Below are 14,475 nucleotides of genomic sequence, written 5' to 3'. Positions count from 1 at the left end.
AGGTGAATATTACTATGGAGTATGCCAATGAGAAATATACAACACTTGTTCCTGTCATTATGAAGTTTCAGGCAAAATCACCTCCTTCCCAGGCGTTCAAGTTTACTGAGTCTGTGACCAAGACCCTGGCAGCTATTGAGTGGTGGGATTCACATACAGCCATGTTAGACAGTGATATTCTGTTATCAGTGCGTCAACTCCTAACTGCAGTAGCCTCATCATCAGGAGTTGAAAGAGTTTTCTCCTCTTATGGACTTGTACACACAAAATAAAGGAACCGCCTCGGTAATGAGAAGGCAGCCAAATTGGTCTTCCTTTTCAAGACAATCAACTCAAATGTAAATAATGATTAATGTAAATAACTGTCCACTAACCTCATACAATAATACCTGTTAAGTCCGGCTAAAATTGGCATTTCAAAGCAAACAGTGCCTTAAAAATTGTTTTTTATTTCACTATAAAAATTTATATTAACTTGAATTGAATAAGTCAATAGTTGGTATATTTGTCCTATATACAATGTTAGGTTTCTAGTTTTGATATATTTCTCCAATATAAAATGTTAGGTTACAAAGAAAGCAATGGCCTCCGCTAGCGGAGCCAGGAATCTGGGTGCGCACGTCCTGTGTAATAGTAGTCTTTGATATACATACAAGTATATATATATGTATGTATATATATGTATATATATATACATATGTATATATATATGTACATATATATACATAAATATATACATATATGTATATATAAATATAAATATATATATATATATTTATATATATATATATATATATATATATATATATATATATAACCTAATTTTGACCGTGTCCCTAAACTCATCTCATGGACAATGATAAACTGGCACGAATCCTTGATGGGCTTACACCGTTGTAAATACTTGAAGTGACTGGCTAGTAACAGCGAGATGTTACAAATCATTTCCGACAATCTCCCCGGGAATCGAATCGAGATCTAGCTTGTTGCCAAGCCGCCACCTTACCAATTGAGCCATAGGAGCTACAAAAGAACTTGAACTTGGAGTTAACCTAACTCCTGAAGAATCTAGATTGATTGCTATATCTACCGTCATTACCCAAGTTTCACAGTCTCCGAACTCAACTCATGGATAATTAATGTTAAACTAACACAAAATTTTGATGGGATTTCGTCGTACACTGCGGCCCCTCGTGTTATGTTCTTCCCAACGGCATAAAAGCATAAAGGTATAATAGAAATAAAGTAATGGTTATTGTGCTCTTCAGTTCACACTGCATTGATATACGCAAGGTCATTTTATACGAATGTTTTCAGACAGGTCCCTCCCCCTAAAAATAAAAATAATAATTTAACCCATTCAACTCCGATGACAAGATTCTTGTCATTTGGTCAAATAAAACAAAAAATCATAAAACACCAAAATGTTTGATCAAACACCAGAAAAATATGACGTCAATCCTCGTCTGGCCACCTCATTTCCATCCTCACCTCGAGAGACTATTAAATAAAATCAAAGCCCATGGCATAGGAGGGAAAGTGTTAGAATGGATTAGAGCTTGGATCAATGACAGAAAACAGTGGATCACCACAAATAGTGTTAAATCCAAATTGAGAGTTTCTAGTGGTCCCTTACTGTTCATTATGTACAAATACGACTTGGACAATGGGATCAATGGTGATGTTAGTAAGTTTGCGGACGACACTAAAATAGGACGCCTAATTAGGCCAGGAGACGACACCGTGATTCTGCAGGATGATCTTAACAAATTGTTCACATGGTCGGTGAAGTGGCAAATGAACTTCAATATCTCAAAGTGCAGCGTGTTAAACGTAGGGCTACACAACCCCAAAAGTAGTTATATTTAAGATAACACGTTTTTAGATAAAACTGAGTGCGAGACTTGGGAGTTCTAGTGAGTCCTGACCTTAAATGCAGGAAACAGCGTATTAGCGCCGGGAATAAAGCTAACAGAGCATTAGGTTTCATTGCTAGGACAGTTACGAATAGAATTGTAGAGGTAATTTTCAAAATCTAGCGTTAGAACCATCCTTGACTATGCGGTACAGTTTTGGTCTCCGTCCTAAAGAATGGACATCAATTCACTAGAATCAGTACAGAGGAGAATGACCAAAATGATACATGGGCTCAGAAATTGACCTTATGAGGAGAGGCTTAGGCACCTTAGTTACGCTCTCTGGAAAGACGTATAGTGGGGGTGGGGTGTGATCTAATAGAGGTGTTCAAATGGGTCAAAGGCTTTAACAAGAGTGACGCAAACAAGGTCATCTTATTAAGACAAGGCAGGTCTCGCAGTAATGGGTTTAAATTGGAACAAATTTAGATTTAAGAAGGAAATAGGCAAGAACCGGTTTACTAATAATTGGGTGGTCAACGAATGGAATAGACTTAATTATTAACCATGCAATGTGCGCTGAAACTATCGGTTGTTTAGAAACGGAGAGGCAACTTTATGGATGGGCTGGATGACAGGTGGAAATAGACATGAAATTGCCTAGTACTTTGTGGTCTCTTGCAGTCTCCTTCATTCTTATGTTCTTATTATATGTTCTCTTATATAACCTTTGCTGATGACGTCAATGCTGCGCATTACGTAAATGGCTCGGAGGTCGGAAACGTACTTTCCGAATATATATCTCCTCCGCTCTCATACCACGCAATGTACATAAAATCACATGATTCTTGATATAATTACAATACAACTAATACAATATAATTTAAATTCAAATTCTAATTCGTATTGATATACAACATACAGCTGAACACGAGGCAGACAACCACATACACCATTTTTACCATACGCACGCAAGGGCGTGACAATAACGGACATGAATTTTGTTTATTACATTCACTCTAGGGCGGGACACCTTCACCCTTAAAATGGATGATACCCCGTCGGAGCGTATCAGCAAGGACATTTTTGTGGCAACGCACGTGTTTGTCTATATCTGTGTGTATGTATATATATATATGTATATATATATATATATATATATATATATATATATATATATATATATATATGTATATATATGTATATGTATATATATATATGTTGATAGATATATCACTCTCATATATATATATAGATATATATAGATATATATAGATATATATATATATATATATATATATATATATATACATATGCTAATAAGAACACGGGAATGTGTGTTCACTTATGCAAAGTAGACCACTTGGAAAAAGAAACTAACGAAGCAGAGCGCGTTCGTATATTACACACACACACACACGCACACACACACACACACGCGCGCGCGCACACACACACACACACACACATATACATACATATATATATATATATATATATATATATATATATATATATATATATATGCAAAAACAACTTCCACCTAGATGACTTTAATTCTTCTTTTCTTTCTTTTTTCTTTTCTTTTTTGTACAAAGTATGTGCGACCCTGGCGTGTATAGATTGTATAAAAAAAATCATAAAGTGTATACAAAGTTGCTCCTATTAATTTTGATATATAATGTGGGCAAAACTATCTTTTTCAATTTTGTGTCCCTGACGTTGGTGGTGTGCAATGCACGAAGGGCCGCCATCTTGTTTAATGTTTCAGTGTGTGTTTGGAGTACTGTAATTTTAGAATTGGCTTTTTTTCTATTTTTATTTTTATTTACTTATTTGTTTATTTTTTTGCAATGTGTGTGCACACCCATCCAAGTCACCATAGTGACAAGTTAACCCATTCAACTCCGATGACAAGATGTCTTGTCATTTGGTCAAATAAAACAAAAAATCATAAAACACCAAAATGTTTGATCAAACACCAGAAAAATATGACGTCAATCCTCGCTTCGCTCGCAGCGAAGCGAGGACTGACGTCATATTTTTCTGGTGTTTGATCAAACATTTTGGTGTTTTATGATTTTTTGTTTTATTTGACCAAATGACAAGACATCTTGTCATCGAAGTTGAATGGGTTAAGGAAATGTCATTTTCAAGTGTGTACTATTACGTCCACAAAGGAAATCACATTTTTGCCACCGATTGTTCGCTGGTCTGTTAACAATTTTCTCCAAAAGTTATAAACTGATTCCAATGAAAAATTGAGGAAAGGTGGGTTTTAGGTCAACAAACATGTTATTAGGTTTTGAAGCATGTTTGGATATGTGTAAGGAACCTGTATTAATCTACATCATTTCTTGCGACCCTGGCATTTATACACTGTATAAAAAAATCATAAATTGTATACAAACTAGCACCTGCTATCATTCATGTGGGTAAAACTATCTTCGATTCTGTGACCCTGACGTTGGTGGAGGTAGGCTACGGGATGCACTAAGGACCATCTAATTTAATGTTTATGTGTTTGAAATACTGTATGTTTTATATTTGTGATTATGATTGGTATATCTTACCTATGTATCACCATTTGATTTTGTTTCTCATTTGCTTTGGTTGGAGGGTCCGCTGTGCTCTCCCCCTCCCCCCCGTCCATCTACGCGCTTGCCATTTCTCGTCTACGCTAGTTTTAACTAGTCTAGTTAGGATCATGTCTCCCTTTCTCCTAACTAGTAACTACCTCACAAGACTATTAGAAATGCCTCAACATCTGCCCTGACGTTGCGTCGCATTCCTCTCACAATATAACGATTGGAAAAGTGCCAACTGAAAACAGCACACTGGACCTCATGCTTAGTGCCAGTAATATCACGCAGTAGGCATCACGTCCGAGGAGTAGGCACGCCACACTCTCTCAATAAATCAACATGAACATATTGTTCTCATCGTTGGCCATCGCCAATCACGTTGCAGTGACTCGTGTTTAGAGTGTCCCGGAAACTTACTGAAACAAGAAATGTGCTTCGTGAAGTGCCCAGAAATGTGTATCGTGACGTGCCCCGAACTGTGCTTCGTGACGTGCCCCGAAATCAGAATCTACAAGTTCAGTCGGAGTTCATTGCCAAACCCACTCCAGTGATTCAATACATGGGACTTACGTGTTCAGGAAGACAGACTTCTAGAGAGTTGATGAAGCGTAAAGATCGACGAAATCGGAGAAATGAAATCCTTGGGCGCGATTCTCCTCGCCTACCACGTGTTCAGTGCTGTCGACTAAGGACAGGCATGGTTCCAGCCACCCCTATGCGACACATGGATCCACGAATATCAACAGTATCCTGTTCAACTGAGGGCATTCTCTCATTCGAAGGCATAACCAGTCAGTGCACTATTAAAGGGGAGGCCAAAGGGATAATCAGAGGAAAGGGGCAGAAGATAGGGAGGTACTTAGAGTGAACTGCTTAAATGAGGAAAAAAAAAAGGAGAATGAGTATAAGAAGTTGAGAGAGGGGTGGGAGAAAGGAAAGGATAGAGTAGAACTAGGAGTGGAGGAGGAATGGGGATGGTTCAAGGAGGGAGTCATAGGGTGGGCAAAGATGGTGTGTGGAACAAGGAGGGCGGGAGGAAATAGAAGGAAGGGTAGTAAGTGTTGGGATGAGGAAACAGAAAAGGGTGTAGAAGAGAAGAAGCAGGCATTCATATATTGGCTACAAATTAGGATGAGGGAATCGTATGAGAGGTACAAAGTAAAGAGAAAGGAAGTTAAGCATAAGATAAAGGAAGCAAAGAGGAGAGCAGATGTGAAATGGGGAAAGAGTATGACAGAAAATTTTGAAATAAAAAGATGTTTTGGAAGGAAGTTAATAGAGGAAGAGGAAGCGAATCAAGTAGAGAAGAAAAGGTTAAGGTGCAGATGGAGAGATGATAATGGAAGAGAAGGCAGTGAGAGGAAGGTGTGCAGAATATTTTAGGGAGTTGCTAAATGTGAAGGAGGATAGGGAGGGAAAGGTGGTTGCAGTGGGAAACGCTAAGAAAATGAGAGTGATGAGTGAGGAAAATGGAGGAGAAATAGGGAAGGATGAAGTGAAAGCAGCTGTTAAGATGATGAGAGCAGGTAAGGCACCTGGGTTGGATGGGTGCCATACAGAATGTCTGAAGAAAGGAGGTACAGTGATGGTGGACTGGCTGGTGAAGTTATTTAATGTTTGTTTAAGAGAGGGTTGAGTGCCGGAGGACTGGAGGAGTGTCTGTATAGTTTCGCTTTACAAAGGAAAGGGGGACAAGTGTGAGTGTAGTATTTACAGAGGGATCAGCTTGTTGAGTGTAGTTGGGAAGGCTTATGGGAGGGTCTTGACTGAGAGGATTAGGAGAGGAACAGAGGAGTAATTAGTGAGGAACAGTGTGGGTTTAGGACAGGTAGGGGATGTGTAGATCAGATTTTTGTGGTAAGACAAATATGTGAGAAAGCTATAGGAAAAGGTAAGGATGTTTTTTGGGCTTTTATGGTTCTGGAAAAGGCTTACGACAGAGTAGACAGGAAGGCACTGTGGGAGGTACTGCAGATATATGGGATAGGAGGAAAGCTGTTAAGAGCAGTCAAGAGTTTTTACGAGATTAGTAGAGCTTGCATTAGGATTAGAAATGGAGAGAGTGAACGGTTTGAGGTAAAGGTGGGACTTCGTCAGGGGTGTGTTATGTCGCCCTAGCTGTTCAATCTTTACATGGATGGGGTGATGTGAGAGGTGAATGCAAGGGTAGTGGGTCAGGGGCTGGAGATGATTAAAGAAAATGGAGAAAAGTGGGAGGTGAACCAGCTGTTGTTTGCTGACGATACTGCACTTGTAGCAGGATCAGAGGAGGGATTGAGGAAGATAGTGACAGTTTGAGATGGTGTGTGAAAGAAGGAAGCTAAAGATAAATGTGGGTAAAAGTAAGGTGATGAGATGTACAAGGGGAGAGAGTGACAGTAGGCTGGAAGTGAGCATTAAGGTTGAGAAACTGGAGGAAGTGGATAGTTTCAGATACTTGGGATGCGAATGTGACAGTAGGAAAGGGAGGACTGAGGGTGGAGGTAGAATGTAGATTGAAAAAAAGTGAGTAAAGGCCTTGGTGGATTAATAAGTGTAATGAGAAATAGACATCTGGGAATGGATGCTAAGAGCTTATATGAAGGAGTGATTGTGTCAACAACAATGTATGGGGCAGAAACATGTAACATGAGAGAGGATGAGAGGAGTTTTAATGTGTTTGAGATAAATGTCTGAGAAGTATGATAGGGGTTACTAGGCTAGAGTGAGAAATGAGGAGGTGAGGAGGAGAACAGGGGTGGAAAGGGAGCTGGGAGATAGGGTTGATGAAAGAGTATTAGGATGGTTTGGACACATGGAAAGAATGAGTGAAGAAAGATTAGTAAAGTGTGGAAGGCGGAGGTGGAAGGAGTGAATATGAGGGGGCGTCCTAGGATGAGATGGATGGATGGGGTGAAAGGGGCTTTACAAAAGAGAGGAATGTCTGTAGAGGAAGGACAGGAGAGGACAGTAGGGGTGAATGGAGAAGGGTTGTGTATGGATGAGGCTGTGATGCATGAGGGGGAGTGGGTGGGGGATGGGGGGTGAGAAAGTATGAGAAAAAATTTGATGCAGCCTGAAGGGATTTCTCCCCCTTCTTCTCCTTTTCTTCATGAGGGGAAGGTAGGGGGGTCACTGAATTTATGAAGCAGCCTTGCTGTGGATGTGCTGTGTCTTGCGACACTGCTTCTGACCCAGGGCAGTGGACAGGATGTAAGGATGACCTGTCATCCAGGAGGTGCCAAGATTGGAGGGAGGGAGGAGGGTGGAGGGGAGTGGAATATATGGGAAATGAAATGGGTGGGAGTGATTTCTATGCCTTTTTCTTTTTGGCTACCCCCCCCCCCCCGTGTGAAGGAAAAAAAAAGCCTTTGGTATATGTATGTACAAATGGAAATGAACAACTAGGACAACTGCAAATTAGACTGCAACTGGGGCAACTACAAACTGGGGTGCAACTAGAGGAAAACTGGCCAAACTAGACTATGAGTCAAGCCCAACTGGCTACAACTAAATCAAAACAGTAACCAAGCAAATGAATGGCTTTAAAGGTCAACTGAGAAGGTTTTCAGAGTTGGTGAATATTTGCTAAATGTATAGCTTAGTCACTTTTTCATTAAATGATGCAAAAATAAATCCTAATTATTATGCTATGTGATAAAAATACCTATCAAAATATCGGTAGCAGACGAACTTTTCCTTCGCCGACCTTTGGCTGTTCTCATAAGGCTGTGACATCAAGCTTGATATTTACATTCTGATGCATGCCATGTGTATGCATTATAAAGTGCCATGGTGCAGCCAACTTGTTCGGTGATCTGTCATATTTCGTGAGTAAGCAAGGTTCTATCAAGTGCAGTATTTAGTTTGAAAATGGTTTATTGTGTCACCACAAATTGCAACAGTGATTCAACAAAGCAAACATCAGCACTAGAATCTTATCACAAGGTTGTGTGCTTCTTTGCTACCAAGTCCCAGCACTTTTTTTTTTTTTTTTTTTTTTTATAAAGCAATGAAAATAAGGCAAGTACATATGTAACTTCAAGAGATGTGATTTCATTATGGTACTAGGGGGATGAATTCATATTGGAAATGGTAAATGTATGCATGGTGATTGAAAATTATCATCATTAATTTTCCATTTTCAGACTACTACATGCTGCCCTTCATTTCAATGAAAATTCATGTAGCAAGCAGAAAAAAAAAAAAAAAAATGGAGAGGTGCAATGGGCTATTTCTTATCCCATAGCCAAAACAGATGAGTGGCAAAGGCGCAGAAGGTTGATCTAACATATGGTGAGTGTATGAAGCATTACTGTGCTACATATTGCATCCAAACTGTGAAACTGCATAGGACTTCCTACTGAAGCAATGTGATAAATTCAAAATACCTAAAAATTTGATATTGTTCTGATAATATGACAAACTAAATGAAATGTATAAAACATAAATCTTCATTTTTTATTTACACAATATATACAAATTTTACTTGGTGAATTACTGAGGTTGCATTCTGAATATCTGTCATACAATCTTGCAAGAGATGCCAAACTTCAGTCCGCTATGAAAGTTCCTGAACCAGTCTGTTCAAATATGAAAAACAAGAGAAGTCTGACATCAACCAGAAACAAAGGTCCAGGTTTAATCATCCAACAGGATTTTTTTTTCATATACTAAGGACAAATAGTACTCTGAATATAATTCCAAGAATCTGAACCAAAGTCATGGCTGAAAGGTATTTAAATCCAGTGTAATGTCCATCTGGTGCAGACCATTTTTTCCTAATTTGGTCTGGCACACACTGGATGGGGCAGGCAAGTTCTTTTGGCCAGTTGTTGCAAACACCACTCCACTAAATTATGATAGGCAAGATGTACAGCCTGAAAGAAATAAAAGCACCAATTTATGATCATTCATTTTGCTGTAAATTCATAAAAATAGGCATTTTTACAGTCTGCTGAATATATATATTGTTATTTTTCATAATATCTTAAGAATGAATATGATTTTGTATAAGATTAGTAGTATTTACTTCAAAACATGACTGGTACCACAATTTCAGCAATATTATCCAAATTAAAAGACCTGGACTTATATGCAAGTGACTCAACAATGGACAGTATGGATGTAACTGAAATACTGTAATGCTACATGCACATGTATAGGACTACTCACTTGTGCAGAGGTTGGTCATTTCCAATCAGCCCATTGTCATTGATTCTATACATTGTCAATTCAAGAGCATATGGATTCAGGTAGACAATGAAAATCCTGGGTGCTGGGTGATGCACTGGAATCAGAGCAACACAAGCTCTCTCTGCCCTTTCACTATGACACAATGTCCACAGCTGCACCTGAAATAGTCAAATTCATGAATTTTAGCAAGGCTATGCAATGGGAAATGGGGGCCTGGGGGGGTTAGCTACTTTTTCTGCAAGCTACAGGTTACCTGGAATAAAGAAGCTGAGCAAATGTTAGAAAATTCAATAATAAAAAATTCTGCTTGTTCATAGGCCTATGGCATGAATGCCATAGGACTAACCATGCTAACCTCCTTGCATGAACAGATGAACTATCCATGTGCTTGGTGGTCGTGTGGATGTTTTTCCAACAAAATAAAATCAAAACCAGTGCTCATGGACATGCTGGGGCCTAGTAGATAGGGCCAGGCCCATCAATGCCTGCTATGTATTAGGCCTACCATTTCATGCCTTCAAACCTTCATCCAACATGTTTGATGACAAACCAAAGAAATCATGCGTCTGGTCTGGTGTGTGGTTGGTGTGCATTTATGTATGTAAAACGTGCATGCAGTAATGCATTCTGACAAACTCACCAGTCCTTATTCCCTGCTCATTTTGGGTGTTCATCCTCTGAAGATTCCTTGCTCTCGACATGTTCTTCTTTACTTGAGTCTTGTTTGGATATCCAAATTGGTTTGTACATGTATCCTTGTACTGTACCCACACTTGAACACATGAGGGAATCCAAATTCAATAAAACTTCTTCACTCAATGTGAAATCCCTATCGTGTTGCTCGCTGGCCATGTCCAAGAATGTAAACAACAACTCTGACATCATCAGTTGTCCTAGCGATGGAAAATGCTATTTGGATAAGATCAAGACTATAAAATGCTAGAAATGTAGATTTTAGTGTTCTAACTTCTAAGTTATTTTTATTCATGAAATAACAAAAAATAAAGAAATCCAAAATCTTCTTACTTGACCGTTAAATAGATGAGGCGAATACTGTCATCAATGACAAGTCGTTCATATGCATGGACTACAAACTAATTCACTCATGAAAGACCTTACAGGTAAAACCAAGGGAATGCCACACTGGACTCAAAGTGTGTAGGCAGCACTTGCATAACTGTTTTTCTGTTGGCTTAATCCAAGCTGTCAGTAAAGTGTGATCTTTTCATCATACAAATCACACAGGAATGGCTCTCTCCAATGTCCATCCTCATATACCTTGTGAGAGAAGTCTTTTGCGAAAAACCAGAATCAAAGAGGTCACATTGGAAAGGCTTCTCTCCTGTGTTTGTCTTCATAAGCTGTGTGGGATAACCCTTTTGTGAAAAAGCAGAGTCACACAGGTCACACTAGAAAACCTCTCCTGTGTGGCTCCTCATATGCTTTGCGAGATAATTCTTTCTTGAGAAAGCTGCATTGCACAGGTCACATTGGAAAGGCTTCTCTCCTGTGTGGGTTCTCATATGCTTTGTGAGATTACCCTTTTCTGAGAAAGCAAAATTGCATAGGTCACATTGGAAAGGCCTCTCTCCTGTGTGGGTCCTCAAATGCTTTGCAAGCTCACACTTTTGTGAAAAAGCAGAATCACACAGGTCACATTGGAAAGGCTTCTCTCCTGTGTGGGTTCTCATATGCTTTGTGAGAGAACCCTTTTTTGTGAAAACAGAATCACATAGGTCACACTGGAAAGGCTTTTCTCCTGTGTGGGTCCTCATATGGTTTGTGAGAGAAACCTTTTGTGAGAAAGCAGAATTGCACAGGTCACACTGGAAAGGCTTTTCTCCTGTATGGGTCCTCATGTGCTTTGCAAGAGAATCCTTTCTTGAGAAAGCAGAATCACACAGGTCACATTGGAAAGGCTTCTCTCCTGTGTGGGTTCTCATATGATTTGTGAGAGAACCCTTTCCTGAGAAAATAGAATCACACAGGTCACATTGGAAAGGCTTCTCTCCTGTGTGGGTCCTCATATGCTTTGCGAGATTACCCTTTTCTGAGAAAGCAAAATCACACAGGTCACACTGGAAAGGCTTCTCTCCTGTGTGGGTCCTCATGTGCCTTGTGAGATCACCCTTTTGTGAAAAAGCAGAATCACACAGGTCACATTGGAAAGGCTTCTCTCCTGTGTGGGTTCTCATATGCTTTGCAAGATTACCTTGTTCTGAGAAAGCAGAATTGCACAGGTCACACTGGAAAGGCTTCTCTCCTGTGTGGGTTCTCATATGCTTTGTGAGATCACCCTTGTGTGAAAAAGCAGAATCACACAGGTCACATTGGAAAGGCTTCTCTCCTGTGTGGGTCCTCATGTGCCTTGTGAGATTACCCTTTAGTGAAAAAGCAGAATCACACAGGTCACATTGGAAAGGCTTCTCTCCTGTGCGGGTTCTCATGTGCTTTGTGAGATCACCCTTTCTTGAGAAAGAAAAATTGCACAGGTCACACTGGAAAGGCTTCTCTCCTCTGTGGGTCATCATGTGATGTCTTAGATGAATCATCATATAGCTGTGCCATAGATGTCACACCAGATCGTCTTCATCACATGACACATGTGGATTCTATGGATAGCTCTTCCAAAGGAATTGTGATAGTTACCCTCTTCCTGGAAAATATATAATTATAAGATTGACATCTAACTCTTTGAAATTGTGTAATACACTGTAATAGGATTGTGAGTGTTGTGTACACAAACCATTTAATATTCAAGTCCCTTTGTACTTACCATAATGAAACATAAGATAGAAATACTAACAGATATGGTGCTATTATACATTGCCCTCAACTTTTACATTAGAAATATGCTGAAAACCATCCAATAGCTACATGCATATTCACCCCACCACACAAGAAACACACAAGAAATTAGTAAGGAAAATAGAGTCAATAGGTGGCATCAGAAGAAAATTATTGGAATAGATGAAAGACTTCCTGACTGGCAGGAAAATGAGAGTAATGATTAGATATAAATTCTCAAAATGGGAAGAAATGATAAGTGGTGTCCCACAGGGATCAGCACTGGCCCCAATCATATTTGCTATATACATAAATGACATGGATGAAGGAGTAGAGTATTATATGAGTTTCTTTGCAGACAATGTAAAAATATAAAAGAAAGTATAAACAGAGGAGGATAGCAACTCATTACAACAAGACTTGGACAAGATCTGGAAATGGACTCAAAAGTGGGAAGTGAAATTCAATATCAAGAAATGTAGTCCAATGGAATTTAGAAAAAGTAAAATCAGAATATTGAAAGATTATAAAATTGGTGAAGAAGAGGTCAAAAAAGTAAACTCGGAAAAAGAACTTGGAGTGATGATCAGCAAAGACATGACACCGAACAAGCATATTAACAAAATAGTCGAAGATACCTACAACTTATTGAGGTCAATAAAAGTGGCATTTACCTATTTGGAGAAGGAAAGGATAAAAAATATTTCAACTGCATTAATAAGACCAAAACTTGAGTACACAGTAACACTATGGACACCCAGTACCAAAAAGAATATAAAAAAAAAAAAATAGAAAGAATACAAAGAGCAACAACAAAACTGGCACTAACTCTTTCCAAAATGACATATGAACAAAAACTGTCCAAACTGGAATTACCAACTCTGGAACAAAGAAGGGAAAGAGGAGACCTACTATCTATAGAATTATGAAAGGAATGGAAATCTTAGAGAAGAATGATTTATTGAAATGGGACAATGGAAAAACAAGAGGACACAAAAAGAAACTCAAAAAAGATAATTACAGAAGAGATCTGAAAAAAAAGCTTCCCACATAGAGTGATAGATACCTGGAACAAATTAGACAAAGAAAAAGTGCATGCAAACATCATTCAAGATTTTAAATAGAAAATTGATGCTGAAAGATACAAAGACAGGTTACCACGAGCATAGCTCCCTTCCCGTATAATACAACTAGGTAAATACAACCAGAATGACTAAAATTTAGCTCTGGCTTTTTTATCATGTCATGAGAATTGGAAGTAGGAAACAGCCCAGAAGGCCATAGCAGTCATATTTCAACATAATTCCACAACATTCCACGTCTGGGCTCACAAGACCAAAATCTAAATACGACCAACTCTACGAAGGTTTATTCAGTTCATCTCATCTGACCCAAATAAGTGATGCAAGTCACATCCTTTCAGATACACAAGTAAGTGGTGTACCTGTATTATTATTTCTGAATAATATAAATGATATTGTAGAGGAAATTTCCATATTTTTTCTTGTCACATTAAGTAAAATACCTCTTTGTCTATGAAAAAAAAATATTGCATATACCTACAAAAACAACTTCAACAATCATGATGTAATCAGGAAGGAACTGTTATCAGAAGTGCAATCTCAGTAAATGTGAAAATAGCAACAAGACAATGTATAATGTGAGAATTAGTCCTATGACATTTTCAACCTACAGCACATAGAGGCATTACATACACAAACCCAGTCATCTTCCAGGAAGCCTGTGACTCCCTTACCAATTGTGACACATGTATGATAATACATACATGCATATACCAAAGGCTTTTTCCCCTTCACAAGGAAGATAGCTAGAAAACAAAGGCATAAAATCCACTCCCACCCAGTCCATCCTCACGTACTCCACTCCCATCCACCATCTTCCTTCCCTCTTATCTTGGCTCCTCCTCGATGACACAGGACATCCACAGCAAGGCCACTTCATTAAATCGGTGACCCCCCTCTGTTCCCTCATGCAGAAATGGAGAAGATGGTTCAGAAATCCCTTCAGGATGTGTCAGTTTATTTTTCACACATATTCCCTCACCCCCATCC

At 38.9% G+C, this 14,475-nt stretch overlaps 2 protein-coding genes across 4 annotated transcripts in view; both read right to left on the bottom strand.

Moving 5' to 3' along the window:
• The window catches only part of LOC143030971 (uncharacterized), a 205,277-nt gene that overhangs the window by 95,671 nt on the left and 95,131 nt on the right, over window positions 1-14,475 (bottom strand). The gene's annotated exons all lie outside the window — the stretch shown is intronic.
• LOC143030966 (uncharacterized) overlaps window positions 8,323-14,475 on the bottom strand; it is a 30,455-nt gene continuing 24,302 nt past the window's right edge. For 2 of the 3 annotated variants that reach the window (XM_076194268.1, XM_076194267.1), the window contains exons 2-4: window positions 10,257-12,272; window positions 9,596-9,774; window positions 8,323-9,300 (exon numbers count right to left, since the gene is read on the bottom strand). In XM_076194268.1, the coding sequence (XP_076050383.1) occupies window positions 11,026-12,171 (1,146 nt within the window). In that variant the 5' untranslated portion in view covers window positions 12,172-12,272 and the 3' untranslated portion in view covers window positions 8,323-9,300; window positions 9,596-9,774; window positions 10,257-11,025. The remainder of the gene's footprint in view (window positions 9,301-9,595; window positions 9,775-10,256; window positions 12,273-14,475) is intronic. The other variant, XR_012966957.1, reaches the window with a different exon arrangement.

This window comes from Oratosquilla oratoria, chromosome 12 (genome assembly GCF_046742065.1).
Source record: "Oratosquilla oratoria isolate Oo_2021 chromosome 12, ASM4674206v1, whole genome shotgun sequence".
In the NCBI taxonomy this organism is placed as follows: Eukaryota; Metazoa; Arthropoda; class Malacostraca; order Stomatopoda; family Squillidae; genus Oratosquilla; species Oratosquilla oratoria.
Note: the sequence above shows the minus strand (reverse complement) of the source record. Positions and strands in the feature narration are given on the sequence as shown.